This window comes from Sciurus vulgaris, assembly GCF_902686455.1.
Source record: "Sciurus vulgaris genome assembly, chromosome: 14".
Classification (NCBI taxonomy): domain Eukaryota; kingdom Metazoa; phylum Chordata; class Mammalia; order Rodentia; family Sciuridae; genus Sciurus; species Sciurus vulgaris.
In genome coordinates this window covers 27,209,635-27,226,597 of record NC_136475.1, presented here as the reverse complement: position 1 = coordinate 27,226,597, position 16,963 = coordinate 27,209,635, and the positions used below count along the sequence as shown (strand labels likewise).

At 46.9% G+C, this 16,963-nt stretch overlaps 1 protein-coding gene across 1 annotated transcript; it reads right to left on the bottom strand.

Annotated features, from left to right (window-relative positions):
• Positions 1 to 6,012: 6,012 nt before the first annotated feature.
• On the bottom strand, positions 6,013 to 15,345 carry NAGK (N-acetylglucosamine kinase). Its single transcript, XM_079111454.1, has 10 exons — positions 15,190 to 15,345; positions 13,311 to 13,395; positions 13,058 to 13,156; positions 12,135 to 12,276; positions 11,208 to 11,318; positions 10,413 to 10,525; positions 8,737 to 8,824; positions 7,827 to 7,924; positions 7,311 to 7,389; positions 6,013 to 6,329 (listed from the first exon to the last, which is right to left on the bottom strand). Exons 1-10 carry the CDS (start codon positions 15,285 to 15,287, stop codon positions 6,139 to 6,141), a joined length of 1,104 nt encoding a protein of 367 aa, XP_078967580.1. The 5' UTR covers positions 15,288 to 15,345; the 3' UTR covers positions 6,013 to 6,138.
• Between the last annotated feature and the right edge of the window lie 1,618 nt (positions 15,346 to 16,963).

Sequence of the window (16,963 nt, the reverse complement as noted above, 5' to 3'; positions counted from 1 at the left end):
TTGAAGGGTTGTTGGAGGTAGGGAGTCTTTTTTTTTTTTAAATAACTTTATGATGCATATTTTACATGTCATAGAATTCACCCATTTCAGATGTACAAGTCAGTGATTTTAGTAACTTTCCTCAGTGGTGCAGCCATAACCATTCCTTGATTCTACAACATTTTCATCCCTCCCAGTAAGTTGTTCATGTTCATGTAGTCATCGGCCCTTGTTCCCACCCCAGGCAACCACTAATGTACTGTGTATAAATTTGCCTTTTAGTGACATTTCACGTCAATGGAGTGGAGTCATACGTGTGGTCCCTTGTATCAGGCTTTTTTTTTTTTTTTTTTTTCACTTAGCATGTTTGTGAGGTTCATCCATGACATATAACGTGTTTTGGTGGCTTGTTCCTTTTACTACTGAGTAGTATCCCATTGATGGTTATGCACATTTTGTTAGCCAGAGAGCCTGAACTAGGATTTCAACCTCCTGAGGTCTGAATGGAACTCTTGGAACATAGGGGTATAGGACTTACAGGTGAAGCTACTGTGCGTGTCAAAGGAATAACTTTTCAGAACCAGCTTTGTCACTAGAAGCTCCAGAAGGAGCCTCAACTACTGCAGAAATTTTTATAATTTTGCAACATTTTTTTAATAAGGAACTTCTATGCTGTCTACTACATGTCAGGACTTTTGAAGCATCTAATAAATCCATTTAATAAGTATGAGCATGTGTCTGAGTGGAGAAGAAAGTGAAACCATCCATGCTGTGCTGGATATTTTTCCTCCTCCAGAATGAATGGGGGAATCTGAACTTTCTAAATGTCTCCGTTTACAAAGCTGAACATGTATTAAAGGTTGTACTGCCTTTGTTGGACATGTTGGGAGGGAGGGAGGGAGGAAGGGAGGGAGGGCTGAGAGCAGAGGTGGAGAGAAGAGATTGGAACTTGTAGAACAAGAAGCCCCCAGAGGGTCAGAGGATGTGTGTGTGGGGGGGCACAGCTTTGATGTGGATGGCAAGTGAAGTGCTGATGATATTAGGGACAGCATAGCACCTCCACCTGGCCCAGATCTAGACTTTGGACCTTTGTCCCTGTTTCATAAATATTTAAAAGCTATTGTCGCTTTTTTTGTCCCCTCCTAAATAAACATTACATGGAAGTTATTAATACAGTTTGGAGGACGGACAGGGCTTTAAAATTGAAGAAAATAATTTTCATAAAAATATCAAAAATAGAAAAGTTACTTTTAAAAATTTGCTATACAAACCAAATGGCAGCTGTTGAAAATCTCAATAAATGAGAATAAAGTGCATCTGCTGGCAGTGGTACCTTTATTCCTAGGGCTGGTTCACTATGTGTCATCATACTAGAGGGGTGCATGTGTGTGGTATGTGAGGTTTTTTTTTTTAATGTCTAAAGATGTGTCAATTTCAGTTGAATAATTTTCCTTGCAAATGAGATTACAAAAGAGTAAAAACATGGGCTTGGAATCATGGACCTGAGTGAACTGCCCCCTTCACCACTTTATTAGTGTCCTTTGGCCTGAACCTGTTTATTGGTATAGGTGTGACACTGACCCTGAGTCTATTTGAAAATTAGAATTTTCCAATATTCACTGCTACACTGAAAACTCTTAATATTGCCAGGTGTGGTGGCGCACATCTGTAATCCCAGCAGCTCGGGAGGCTGAGGCAGGAGGATCATGAGTTCAAAGCCAGCCTCAGCAATTTAGCAAGGCTATAACCAACTTAACAAGACCCTGTCTCCAAACAAAATATAAAAAGGGCTGGGGATGTGGCTCAGTGGTTAAGCGCACCTGGGTTCAATCCCTGGTACCAAAGAGAGAAAGCTCCTAATACTTCACAGCCAGTAGTGGCAGTAAGTACGTTTCGAACATAGTTGGTGAAAGGGACTTCTTGGGCTAGACAGGAAAGTCAGAGTTATCTTCTGTTTGAGCCAAAGCTAACTCCTGCCTAAAAAAAGTGAAGGGATCCTGTATTTGTTTTTCAACTCTTAAGCAAGTCTGAGAGCCTGCTGCATACAAAGCATTGTCTTAGGCACGAGGGAGGGCACAGGGTTAGTGGGGTCTGCTGTTGAGACAATCAGTGTTTTGTGCTTATTTTAACTTAAACTTAGTTTGAACTCTCCTAAGGATTTTAGTTGCTAAAAAGATTATGGGTCCAGGGCAGGGGTTGTGGCTCAGTGGTAGAGCACTAGCCCAGCATGTGTGAGGCACTGGGTTCGATCCTCAGCACCACATAAAAGTAAGTAAATAAATACAATAAAGGTATTGTGTCCATCTACAACACACACACACACACACACACACACACATATGCATATACATATATATATTTAAATATATATGTGTACATATTTTTTAAATGGAAAAAAATTATGGGTCCAGACTAGGGTCCATGGGTTTTGCTTTGAGTCCTATGATTGCTTCTCAAAGCTAGGGAAAAAAGCCTGAGCTGACTTGCCTATTATAACTTTTTGAAATATTGAGGGTGTACATAGGGCTGATATATTTGAGTGTTTAACATTCTTGAAGATGTGGATGGTATATTCATTTAAAAAATTTCACTAAAAATTATTAATACACTAAAGTTTAGATATATTGTAAGTATGAAACTGTGAATTTTGCAAACTAAAAAAGGCTGTACTCATTTTTAGTCCTGAGAGCACTTCCTCACACCTGGAAGACATCAGTGTTAGCTGAGTGGACTGGATGATGAGGCTGTGCTGAGATTAGACAGATAAAGGTGGTGCCAGCCTTATTTAACTCCAGCACTCACTGTCTTCTTTCCCCGTCATGAGGCTGTTATTGGCTCGGATGCTTTGGTAGTACAGAATCCCATAAATTGCCCCTGGTAACTTACTGGAAGAATATGTTTAAAGGAGGTGAAACTCAGAAAAAAAATCTCATGAGCTCCTGTGTATAATAGACTCAGTAATGAGAACAAGCAACCTCATCATGTGTGAAGGTTTTGTTGTTTCTTTGCGTTACTAGAGATGGCACCCAGAGTTCTCTACTACTAAGCCACATTCCTGGCTCTTATTTTTTGAGTCTTACTAAGTTTTTAGGCTGGCCTCAAACTTATGACCTCCTGCCTCAGTCTCCCAAGGGGATTATGGTTATGTAACACCACACCCTGCTTGCACCATATCACATCTACTAAATGTGATCGGATCTAGGAGCATATCTGACCTTAGTAGGCACTTTTAAGATTGTCTTCATGGGCGGGGGGGGGGGGGGGGTTGGAGATACAGTTCAGTGGTAGAGCACTTGTTGGGCATGCTTGAGGCCCTCTGTTCAATCCCAGTACTGGGGGGAGGGTTTGGGGGGAATTGTTTTCACTTTTTCTTTTTTCGTGGTACTGGGAATTGAATCTAGGGCACTCTACTACTGAGCTATATCCCCAGCACTTTCTACTTTGAGACAGGGTCTTGCTAAATTGCAGAGGTTGGCCTTCAACTTTCAATTCTGCCTCTGCAGAAGTTGCTGGGATTACAGGCAAACACTAATGCACCTGGCTTCATTTTTTCAACTAACATTTACTCAACACTTGGATTAAACTAACATTTACTCAACACTTGTTCTTGGTTTAAAAAAGTCAAGCCATGCTGTGCGCAGTGGCCCACACCTGTAATGCCAGCAGCTTGGGAGGCTGAGGTAGGAGGATTGTGAGTTCAAAGCCAACCTCAGCAAATGCAAGGTGCTAAGCAACTCAGTGAGACCCTGTCTCTAAATAAAATACAAAATAAGACTGAGGAGACGACTCAGTAGTCAAGTGGCCCTGAGTTCAGTCCCCAGTACCAAAAAAAGAAAAGAAAAAAAAAAAGAAAGTCAAAAGACATGCATGCTGCTATTCTGAGGTTTTAGATCATTGTCCAATCGGAATTATAGTGTGTACACAATAAAGTAATGGTCATATTTGAAGAACAAATAAGTTCTCATAAACTTTTTACCAAAACACTGCTTGAACCTAATCCTAAGAACACATTAAAACAAAACAAAAAACCAAGCCAGGTGGGAGGCACATGCCCATTAATCCCAGCAATTCAGGAAGCTGAGGCAGGAGGATCACAAGTTTGAGGCCTGCCTCAGCAACTTAATAAGGTCCTAAGAAATTAGTGAGAACTTGTCTCAAAAAGTAAAAAGAGCTGGAGATGTGGCTCAGTGGGGAGTTGTCCCTGGGTACAGTCCTCAGTACCAAAACCAAAACCAAACAAAAGGGCTGGAGTTGTGGCTCAGTGGTAGAGCGCTTACCTAGTATGTGTGAGGCACTGGGTTTGATACTCAGAACCACATATAAATAAATAAATAAATAAATAAATAAATGTATGTCTATCAACAACTAAAAATATATATATTTAAAAAAAAATCTAGGCATGGTGGCTCATACCTGTAATCTCAGCAACTCAGGAGGCTGACAGGAGGACTCTTAAGTTCAAGGTCAGCCTCAGCAATTCAGGGAGGCCCTAAGTAATTTAGCAAGATCCTGTCTCAAAAGTAAAAAGGGCTGTGGATGCAGCTCAGTGAGGCTAACATGTGAGGCTCTGGGTTCAATCCCTAGTACTAAAATAATACAACCAAGCTCACCACTCAGTAATTCAACTGTTATTAGGACTATGGGATATAGCAAAGGTACTTCTATCTTTGTTCTCTGCAGGTTTTTTTTTTTTTACAGGTGAGGTACTAGAGATTTGCCAAGTGTGGGACCCCAAGAATTTGGTGAAGGCTGGATGTGAAGATGGTTCTCTGTCCCTTGAAGGGACTTGGCTTGAGTTCTTACTGCTCAAAGCTCCAGCTTACTCCATTGGGCTAGAGATGAGAATTATGGCCATTCTATTCTATGTGAATGATGTACTGTGAATAAACAGGTAATATTTAAGACCCCCTGAGAGCCTACCTGGAATTCAGAAGCTATAGGGCAAACTGCTTCAAGTATAGATGTTGGGCCTCTGGCAGGATCAACTCAGACAATTGAGTAGAAATGAAAATTCCTAGCTGGGCATGGTGGTGTATGACTGCAGTCCCAGCTACTTGGGAGGCTGAGGAACGAATGCTTGAGACCTTGGGTTGAGGTCACTCTGGGCAACATAGACTGTCTCTTTAAAAAAAAAAAAAAAAAAAAGTCTTCATCCACTCCACTCACCTTTGACCTATCGATTCAGCCCTCTTGAGGTAGTGGGTAGGAGGAGGGGAAAAAGACTGAAACCTAATTTTAAAATAAACTCTAGAACTGATGCATGTAGGTTTGAGAACTGATGTCCAGGAGATGATCTAGGCCTTCTAATAGTGTACACTCTGGACACCTGTAGAGACAGCCACTGTGGATCAAGACTGTCTTTGGTCTTCAAGCAGCACAGGCAGCAGAACAGGAAGCTTCAGGCTGGTCTTCTCTAGTCCAACTACTGAATCCAGAGGACACGAACCATGTCTGCTCCTCACGGATGCTCATTCCCAGGTCCACACAAAAAACAGAAAATGTCATGCCATAACCAGAGCCAGGCTAGTAGCAGTCAGGAACAGGCAGGGAGGCCACCTGGTTAGGCTATCCCTAGTTGGCCTTCTTGGACTTCGGCAATCCTCATAAACTCAAGAATCATTCACGTGAAAAATTGCAAAATGTGCTGCTTACTTACAACTTCCAAATCCAGCGAGGTAAAAATTTTCTCAGACTAGAATTGTATTGTCCCCTAAATCCTACTGAAAGACTCAGGAGAGGGTATAATATGGTTACTCCAGGTGCAGACTACTTAGTTCCAATAGTGATCAGGCAGGAAACGTTACCTACTTTTGATAGGAGGAAACTAAGGTCACAGGTTAATGTGTACAGTGAGGTAACGGGAATGAGTTGAGGTGGCACAGATAAATCGCCTATCCAAGGGCATGGTGAATGCGTGCAGACTACAGACCAAGTCCTTGGAGGGGGTCTTTCAACTATGGACAAAAGCATTTGTAAGCCCTCTGGGACACCTGCTAGGTGAGATGAGGATATAACAGCAAGGGTGCGTGAACACACAGTTCAATTGGGGAATGGCTAGAGTGCATTTATTTTCTTCTATATGTGTTTTTTAAAAAGAAAAGATCTTTCTAGCACCCAATGTCCACTGGGCTTAGAATGGGAGGAGCCAGGGCCAGCTCCCTAGGAGAAGGTATAGGAGTAGAAGGCAATCGCATTGACGTTGTAGTCCATGGGGAGGAGGTGCCCAATGTGCCTGGCCCCTAGGCTGGCCCCGCCCAGGGCGGAGGAGTGCCTCAGCTTCATCAGGGTGAAGCTGGAGAAGGAGTTCTGAGCCTGGATCTCTCTACCCTGGGTCAGCGCCAAAAGGAAACCTGGAAGGAAGAATGCAAGGACAGAGATGAGAAGAGACCAGGGGCAGGGAAAGGGGACAATGATGCCAATGTCTTTCTGTGAAGGTGCTGAAGGGGCCAATAGGCCAAGTGTCCAGCACACAGTGTATCTCAGGGCGCATGGAGCCACAGCCTGAAGGCCTGCCCTCCTCTCAGTTCCGGTGCTGGGAGGGGCAATAGCGGCCCTCGAACCCTATAGAATGTCTAATGGGAACTGAGCAACTGCCTGAAAGAGGCTGCCAGGATTAAGAAGCCATGTTTCTTTCCTTCTAGCCAGGATTATACTGATTAGGGATGTTACGGTTTATCATATGCTGGAGCTCTGATTCGAAGTTAGTTTTAACTTTTAAAAAGTCAAAACACACGTGTGTGTGTGTGTGTGTGTGTGTGCACCCGTGCGCGTGTATACATATATTTCTTTCTTTTCTGGTACCAGGGATTGAACTCAGGGCACTTGACCACTGAGCCACATCCCCAGACCTATTTTGATTTTATTTAGGGACAAGGTCTCACTGAGCTGCTTAACACCTCACTTTTGCTGAGGCTGACTTAAAACTTACTATCCTCCTGCCTCAGCCTCCTGAGCTGCTGGGATTACAGATATGTGCCACTGTGCCCAGCGAAAAGGGGTTATTTAATAAATCCTTTGGAATATAACATCTTTTCAGGAGCTCAAGGAGCTGGGACTGTAACTTAGTGGTAAAGCACATGCACAGCAAGCCTGAGGCTCTGAGTTTAATCCCCAGCACAAATACATAGTTCCTTCATGGAAGCCGGATAGGACACAGTAAAAGGGTTCAATGGAGTGAAGGCTGAGGGCCTTAGCCTGAGGCATTGGTGGTCTGTCTTGGCCTTAGGACGCACATCTCAGTTCTCCCTAGGACAGGCAGCTTCCCTGGACCACCTCCATTCCAGCCCCATCCTCTGCCCTTGCCTCTCCCCTCCCCTCACCCTGAGACTCACCTTCCTTCAGCAGCTCCCAACTCTTCCACACAGAGCCCACACACAGGATGGGGAGGCCAATCTTCCCTTGGAACAAGACCTGGGTGGAGGGCCGAAAATGGATGCTGTGGACTGAACAAGTACCTTGAACTGCCAGGTGGTTTCCTAAGACCAACCCCAAATCCCAGATATTTTCCCTCGAATCAAGACACAGAAGAAGGTGAAGTCAAGGGAAAAAAAAAACAGGAAGAGCAGGCAAGGGAGGGAAGAGAAAAGGGGCAAGCAAGGGGTAGAAATAGGAAAGAGAAAAGGGAAGGGAATGGACAGAAAGGGACAGCATAGCACATTAAACCCATTTACTACATGAGAATACAGATTACAGACCAGTGACAGAGGGGAAGCACTTGACTGGAGGATCTTCTTATGTTATAGGCAGAATTTTTCTCATACCGTAAGTTTATCTAAAATAGTTTCTAATTTATGCAGGGTTTGATGGGACAGTCCCATCACCAAAGAGGAAGCAGCACCTCCACTCACCGGGTCAATCTCGGGTAGCACTGCTACAATGTGTCTGCCCAGCATCTCCCCAGCCTTCCTGAAGATGTATCGGGAGAGGGGATCTCCCTGCTCAGCTCCTGGAATGGGAGGAGGGAAAAGGGGGCTGGGGAACACCTAGGAACTATTTGTCCTGGTTATTCTCCCAGTTGCAGGGTAGCAACTACGGAAAGCACTTCTAGCTGGGTGCCTGTAGAAAATGGTTCACCAGGCACTGGGAAGGGCAGCCCCCAGCCCCAGAGCATCCTAGCACCAGATTACTAGGTTATGCTGAGTTATTTTGAGTCTGGCCCTAGTCTCTCGGCTCTGGGGACCCAGCTGTGGGAACCCAGGCTAAGAAGCTGGCTGATAGCCTGTCAGTGTCCCCACCCACCTCCAGCTGTCTGTTGCTGGTGAGCCCCTTCCTTTTGGGAGGAGAAGGGACTCAGTCTAGCAGGATCTAAAAGAGTCCCAGAATACCCCAAGGCCATGGAATCCATATTAATGGAGTATGGACGTGACAGGGAGAAAGCAAAATATAAATAAACAAGCCCTATGTTTAGCTTCTGACACCCAACAAAATATGCCCAAGGTTTCCTTAATCCCCCACTTCTTTGGATATAAAAAAAAAAAAAAGTTATAGATTTGTCCACAGGACAACTGTTCCATAAATTTCTCAAAAACTGGTGCAAACCTTGCAGTAGCCTCGCCACCAGCAATACAAAAGAACTGTTAGTGCAACCCCTCGTCCTTCTGCCTCAAGTCCCACTCTCTGCCATCACCAAGGACAGAGGTGGCAGAACACAGAGGTCACTTGGTGAGAGGAAATGTGGTGTCTAGCCCCCATACGAACTCCATCCCCTAGATAGGCAGGTCTTCAGGGAACAAAGCCAGACAAAACCCTATCCAGTACCTTCTGCAATTTTCCGGCAAAACCCAGCAAACCGACTTTTATCAAACTCCCTATACAGGTGGTTGAGGATTCCTAGCCGATCTGGCACCTGAAAGACAGAGAAAGGGCACAAGACAGCCATGAGAAGCAAAGAAAACCCCATCTTCCCACTTAAGTTGGTCTTTCTAATTTTTACTATTTGAAAAGCCAGAATACTTCTGGGGGCATGTTTTAGCTCTAGAAAGTTACTAAGGATGTGAGATTTCTCATTTGAGAAAAGTGTCCTTTTCCCCAGCATGGACTTCATTCACTGTTACAGGTTAGCTTAACGGCAGTGTAGGATACAGATATGTGATCACCACAGCATGTTCCTTAAAATGCTCTTGGAGAGGTTTCTTTCACCAAAGGAATCTGAGGAATACCATATACTGCAACAGTCCTTTGGAGAGTCACAACACACATTAGCAAAAGCTCCGAGAAGCACTGAAACCAAAAAATTCATTTGCTTCTCCCAAACTTATGTGACCACAGAAGGTCCCAAACACATTTTAGTAAAGGGAAGTGGTGCTAAAATTTGTACTAAATATTTTATACACAGTCTCATTTAACCTTACTAACAACTTTCTTCTTCTTCTTTTTTTGTACTGGGGATTGAAATCAGAGGCACTTAACCACTGAGCCACATCACCCACCATTTTTTTATTTTTGAGACAGGGTCTTACTAAGTTGCTCAAGGCCTCACTAAGGTGCTGAGGCTTGGCTTTGAACTCATGAGCCTCCTGCCTCAGCCTCCTGAGCGGCTGGGATTACAGGTGTGTGACACCCCCTCACACTGCAAACCTTGGTAGCAACTTCCTAAGAATGACTGGGAGTATGAGAGGCAGCAGCCCATGCCAGGGGAGTGCAGACACAGGGACGGGCGAGACTGTGCTGGCTCCAGCAACTGCTGAGGAAGTGTTTCCTCCTGGTCCCTCCCCGTTCCTCACTTTGGCATAGGACAGGGTTCCTCTTTAATCACCAACCCCTCAGCCTTAAGAAGACATGTCCTACCTTCCGGTGTCTCTAATCTCCTTCCTCAGCCTTAGGCCCAGCTTGCCTAAGTGGCCCCCAAAAGAGACTGGTCCTGTCTGATAAGACAGCTATCAAATACACTTACCTTTCTTCTCCTCTTTCTTCCAGCTCTCCCTCCCACCTTTCACCTCTGGCTCCGCTAAAGGCAGTTGTTTCTCCTAACCCATAACTGAGCACAGCATAGATGAGGAGTCAGTCCCCAATGCACTGGGTAGGTGGCTGTGCCTCCCTTTGAACTTCCCCTGCTCCCCTCTTAATAAGCTCTCCTGACCCATAAAGGCCAGAGCGCAGGTCAGCATTCAAGGAACTTACTCAGACTCTACCTGCTATTTCTGCCTCCTGACCTTGACCTGCAATTTTTGTGTTAGCTTAGAAAGCTGTTTCAATGGGTTTTAGTTGCCCAAAAATGAAGCCTGGCTAACCAGTTGTTCCCAAACCACTGCTTTCTCATGATACTCTCTGGAATGCACTGTCCACTGCATTCTAAATTCTGTTCTTACCTATGGCTTCACCCTGCAGTTCTGACCCACCTTTGGCCTACCCACTCCCTCTCCTGCAACTGCTTTGGCTCAGAGTCCCCCACTGCCCTACCCAAGGTGTTACATTCACTGGGGCCAGGGAAGTACCTGGAAATAGTTGAACATGGCCTGCTTGACATAACCAATATCATGAGGAGCCGCCTCTAGGTTGTCGATGGAGTCAAACACTATTTTCACTGCTTGGTGTGCAATCCAGTAGGCTGCAGAGAGCAGAGAGGGCTCAGATGGGGCAATCTCTTGGCAATCACCAGGAAGGAAACTCAGAACTAGACAGGGTTAGTGATCTGCTTGGGTTTTACAGTAAATTACATTTCCTGATTCCTGAGGGTGGGGATGCAGGGGAGTGGGGGGTGCTTTTAATGAAATTGCATCTGACTGACCCAGATAAAAGAAAGCTGGAGAAGACAGAATAGGTGAATCTGTATCACACCTACACAAAGACAGGGTCAATCAGGTCTCACAATCACTGCCAGAGTCACAGCCTGAGCTGGGCCCCAAGGGCCTCTGTACACATGCTACCCATAAAGAGGCCCTGATGGGAGGAGTTTCTACGCCTCTGTCCCAGAAGTGGAGTAGCATGGCACTTCCTGGCATCTATGATCTTAACTTTCATAATCTCAATTCTTCCCTAAGGTCTCCAAAAGTCAATACAGGTAGGCCACAGCCATTGTGCTGAGATATGAATCTGAACCCTGGTGCAAAATCACTAGTGAAGAGTAATGTCAGCAGTTGGTGCAGCAATTGCAACTCTATGACCTGTCAGCCATTATCCTGTACTTGGAATGGCTATCCCAGACAGCCCCAAGGGGTCAGCAAGCCAAGAAGAGGAAAGAAGATGGGGAGCTGCAGGAAGGAAAGGGTCCAGGCCCAGGATGAGCTCACCTGAGCCCTCGTCTCCTATCATGTGGCCCCAGCCGCCGCAGCCACTCTCAGAGCCATCAGGGTTGATGAGCCTGCAGTTGGAGCCTGTCCCAGAGATGAGCACGATCCCACCTGGGGAAGGGGCATGGAAGGCTCAGTGTGGCCAAGGCCCTGCACAGAGAAAAAGCTTCCAACTGTGGAAAAAGACAGGACAGAAACCACACGGGCCCCAGGCAGAGGGATTACCACCCAGTCCTGCAGGGGAGAAAACTGAGCCCAGCAGGTTTCCTGCCTAAAGGGGAGTGCCTGGGTCTCGGAGAAATGCCAATCCTATAAAACCTGTTTCTAAGGACCGAGGAACGTGGCCTACGTCTCCTTGAGGAAGTGTGGCTCCTTGCCAAGCCAGTCTTCAGGTGACTCTACCTGCTTTACTGAGTTCCTACTGCATGCCAGAGATTTTGCTAGACACTGTTCTTACAGTGATTTAGTCAGTACCCTAAAGCATCTTATGAATACAACTGTCCCCACTTCATAGATAAGGAAATTGAAACTCGGAGAGTTCCATGACTTTTCCAGGATGGGAGCTAACAAATGCCAATCCCGTGATCTAGCACTTTACAATATCACAGAGCTCCCCCGGTTTCTCCTCAGTACTCTAGGCTACCCCTAGCTTGCTTCTCACTGACTGCCGCCAAAGGCTTCCTCCTTTGCATTGGAGTCTCATGTTTGATTTGTTTCTCACCACGATTACATGTCCTGCCCTCTCTCTTCTATCTTTCAAGTCTTTGTTTTGGCAGAGGTTTAAGCTGCTCATGAAAGGATTTGGATGGAGGGGGGTGACACAGAGACTTCTTTCCACATCCTGCAATACTAGTTTCGCCAGCTACCTTGAAGGGGTTTTCCCAAGAAAACCAGTTTTCAACCTCATCCCTCCCTCCACCTCCTCACCATCCGGCGTAGCTGTAGCGATGGAGCCTGCAGCATCAGTGGTGATAACGTAGTTTTCACTCAGGTAGGGAAATCGGTCCCTCAGCTCCTCCGTCAGGATCCTCACTGCATCCTCCTGCTCCCCACCACTCAAGGATAGGCCCTAGGCCACGTGGGAGGTGAGCAAGCAAGCAAGCAGAGCCCCAGATCCAGTGTTTTCTCATTCCTGATGCCTGCCTCCTGCTCTCTACATCTGGCCATATCCTCCTTATCCAGTCTCAGTCCCTCTGCCCCACACCATCACCCCTCAGAAGGTCATGGCTCCAAGAACAGCCCAGACTGGGGATGGAGAGAGGACAGAGGGGATTCAACAATGAATCTTAGACAGCAGTGCTCTCAGAAAAATCAGGCAGAGAAGCAAGGCAAGGGGTGATGGTTTGGCTGTGCCCAAAGAACATCTCACGTGGGTGTACAAGGAGTAGCCAGAGCTGCAGCAACTCGGGAGGAAGAGCTAAGCTGAGAGATAAGAAGAGCTAACACTTAATGAGTGGGCGTGGGTCAGGTTCTGCATTAACCCTTTTGGGACGTATCAGATCACTGTATTTTTCCCAATAACTCTGGGATAGCTATTGCTAGCAATGTTTTCCATGTGAGGAAATAGGCTGAGAAAGTAAAACCCACTTAAGGGTCAAACAGATACTGACTGGTAAAGCTGGGATCCAAACCAAGTTCTCAATGGCTTTCTCCAGTCCCACTCTTCCAATATACTTGTGGTTGTAGGTGGTAGGTAAAACCATGAGAATGGGTAAGATCACAAGTTTCAACACCAGGGACTAGATCTTGGAGGCCTTCTCATCCACAGTCATCAAGCTCATCCAGTCCAAACTTGCCACCTGTCTTAGTGTTGCTCTTGGCTTAATTCCCAGGCTCTACCCCAGACTCACCAAGCTTCGCAGAGGTACCAGAGGATCCACCCCTGCTTTCTGTTTGGCCCTGTTCACCATCTCGTTGATCCTTTCCACACATTTTTCAGTCCCGATCAGCTGGCCCCAATCAAGGGAAGGAGGAGTTACAAAGGCTTGCAGGACCTGTGTTGTCCCTACCAGCTGCTCTATGAATCCCAGCCACCACCTCAATTGGAATTACAGAGAGTAAAATCAGAACCAAGCCCTCTGGTCCCCTCAGTGTGGCTTTTACCCAGTGGTTTGTGCTCAGTCCATCTGCTTCTGCCAGGATCTGCCCATCCTCCGAAAGTAAAAGGACCTTGGACCGTGTGCCTCCCCTACAGAACACAAGAGGGCACTCAGTCCTGCTTAGAAAAACCTGCAGTAGAGCTAAAGTTAGTATGGTTCTTGTTGCAGGCAGAGCCCAGTGTGATAGAGCTCCAGCAAAGCCAATCACCACTCCCAAGCCCACCTCTGTGATTTGGTGTTTGTTATGCTCTTGAAACTGAAACACAGTTCTCCCTCAGCTTCCCTTGGAATATCCTACTTATCCATCATCTGGGTCTTGAAAGTTTCTGACGTGTGACCCACCCCACTTAGTATTAGTTAAGCCCTCACAGAACCCCCAAAACTATTAAAATTTTCCTCCAAATCAAGAATGTGTTCAGTTGCTTTGTGTCTGCTTCTAGTTTAACAGCTCCATGGGGCCAAGCTCTAGATCATTTATCTAGCCTCATAAGTAGCATAGAGCTTGGCACAAGCAACATTTGGTAAATATAGCTAAGGAAAAGTGCACATCTCTCTGTTCCTCTTGTAATAGCAGAAGGCTGCCTTTCAAGACCCAGCCCCACCTGCCAAGGTCTTCAAGACATCTTTGTAAGAAATGCTCATCAGATGGCAGGGAGAATTTATACACAATCAATTAAACCCTCCAATGCTGATTACTGGGGAAAATGGTAGTTTAGAGGCAGATATGTGGTGATAGGATGTGTGTTTCCTTATAGATCAGGACTTTTAGGAATGTCTTAGGACACTGAAGACCTTCTCATCGGATTCAAAGAAGACAAAGTTTCAAACAGTAGTCAATGCATGTGAAGTGGCAGATTCAACATCCAAAACAATCGCTTGACAAACTGAAAAAATGGGTTATATCTTATAGATGAATGTTACAGGGATGAATGCAAACTGATACACTGTACTGAGGTTTAAAAAAAAAGTGCTACAAATACAGGATGGTACAGGAGTGGGGAGATCAACCTTAACAATTCATGTGAAAAGACTTCGGGGTAGGTCAGCAGTGAGGTATGGCAGACGCTGAAGTGAATTCAATGTGAGATTCACAAAGTGCAGTGCTCTCTGAAACAATAGTCACCTTCTATTATATCCTGATTTGACACACTCAGATTCTCAGAATCTTGTCACAGGAAGGAAACTTGGCAATCAATCATCTTGTTCCTCCCTGTCCTCAGTAACTGAAGCCCAGAGAGGGCAAATGTCTTACCCAAAGTTATACACAGAGTAGAGTTATAACAGAAAGTCCTATAGACAAGATTCTGATCAGAAAAAAAGAATAACAGAGGGTTCAAACCAGTATGAGGTGCCTGAAGTGCCAACAGGAATGTGGGGCTTTGGGGCATCAGGACATGTGAGCTTTCTGATTTGCACCTGCTGGAGCGCCCAGATACCCTCAGGCAAAGATCTTTGTCCCTGCTTCAGCCTCACTCCTACTTCCTACCCCTAACCCAGAAACTTCACACCTGACACCTGTTCTGCCAAAACTCTCTTTGGGTCTGGGAATGAGGAAAAGGCTGCTTTCCTAGAGGGAGTCCACCGAGTGGGTTGTCTGTGGAAGAAAGGGGCGTGGTTCCGCCGTAAAACACAAAGGACCCCCCGGGGTGTGGCCTTGGCATTCACCGAGCCCCTGCACAGCATACCGCCTCGCACTTAAGGTCGGCCTTGCACGTGACACACCCCTTCTCCGTAAGGCCCTGCAGCCCAGAAGCCCCAAGTGGCCGGACCCTGAGGTGCGAGGCCACCTGCAAATCTGCCTGGCCACGACCTTCCGCCCCGCCCTCCAGCCTGGGATGTCCGAGGTCGCCCCTCCCGTGCTCCGGGCGTCGGGCCGCACTCACCCCTCTACACCCCCGTAGAGAGCGGCCATGCTGCTGCTACCGCCGCCGCTGGTCGCGCCGTTTGCTCCCCCACCCTCCTTCATCTTCCCTCCCTCCATCCTGCTCGGCACCGCCCCGCGTCACGCAATCGTCTGCGCAGTCAAGCGGGTTCGCGGTGCGCGCGCGGGGGGCGTGGCTCTGAGGGCCACCCCTTGTCCCCGGTTGGCGCGGGCAGGACAACTCCTCGGACTGGGCTAGTGTGCGCCTCCGCGACTCCTCCCAGTCCCGGCCCGACCTCCCTCCTCCCGGACCCTGATTCCAAGATGGGCACTGGATCCCAAGTGGTGGAGCCAGAAAGTAGCGTCCAAATTGGCCCCACTAGTCACTCCCTTCCCCGCCCCTGGCCATCCGGAAGTTGCTGGCAGCTCGGCGCTGCGCGTGCGCAATGCTGGGTCGGCTTGTCCCGGGTTACGCGTTAGGTGACGCGCTCACTGCAGGGCTCCGCGGAGATGGGGGCTTCCGAGAGCCGCGTGCACAAACCCGGGGTCCCCGTGCGTCCCAAGGACATCAATGTGGAACCCAAAGTCTGCCTGGCGATGGCGAAAATCACACGCGCACGCAAACACCTGCGCAGGTCTTCAGCTGCGCTCGTGTGACTATAGAGAACCAGGAGGAAGTAGAAGCCGTTGGAAAAGAAGAAAAACCCTCCAGGCTGTGCTGAGAAAGGAACATTCAGCCCTTGCTATCGACCTAATTTAGTTCTCCGTGAAGGGTATTGACGAGGACGCAGACCAGCAGATAAAGCTTTACAGGCCTTTTGCTACTTTCTATCCGCCACTCTGCACCCGTCTCACACAGTCTTGGGAAGGGGAGTGGTCGCCCGAAGGAGGAAAATGTTGGCCAGGTTTGAGAGAGAAGCAGTGGCCACTGTCGGCCTCCCTGGGCCCCTACGAGCGGTTCTGGGCCCGCGACGCGCAACTCCGCCAACCAGTAGGGCAGACGTTAGCCAAAGTCTCTTCGGAAACTAGGGATGGGTACTTCGTAGGGCACCAGTTCTCAGCTAGCCTGCCCCTGGCCAGCCCCCGACCTCCCTTGGCGTGATGCCATCTTCTTGTAATCTTGAACGAGGACTCTTTACCTGACAGCCAGCTAGCTGAGTCTGGTTGTCCTTTGACATGCACATTTAGCGTACGTGTGCTTTTTAAACTGGAAGAAAGAAATCTTCATTTCCTGCCTATTCGGAATGCTAAGTGACAAGAGTCAATAGTAAATCACTACGTGATGGAGAATATAGATGTTTTAAAATTCCTGCCTATGACACTTTCATTTGTAGCTCAAGGTATTTAACCCAGCACACACATGTTTTCAGAATACAGCTAATAGATTCTGATGGGTTTCAAACCGGGCAAGAGTTTGGGTGCAGGCGCGAAATTGTTGATGAATTTAGAAAAAAAAGTTTCCTAATCCAGCGTGGTGATGCATGCGTGTAAACCCAGCGATTTGAGAGGCTGAGATAGGATTACAGATTTGAGGTCAGCCTTAGCAATTCAGTGAGACCCTCAGCAACTTAACACTGACTCAAAATAAAAATGTTTTTAAAAGGACTGGGAATGTAACTCAGTGGTAAAGTGCTCCTGTATTCAATCCCCAGTACTAAGAAAGAAAAATGGGTTCCTTTTCTGTACCATTGCAATGAGTCTTGGAGCCTATATATGTTATAAGATTCCAGTGTGCCCTTGTATTGCTTGTTTAGAAAAGACAGCAAAAGGAAAAGGGCCCAGGTTTGAAGACAAGA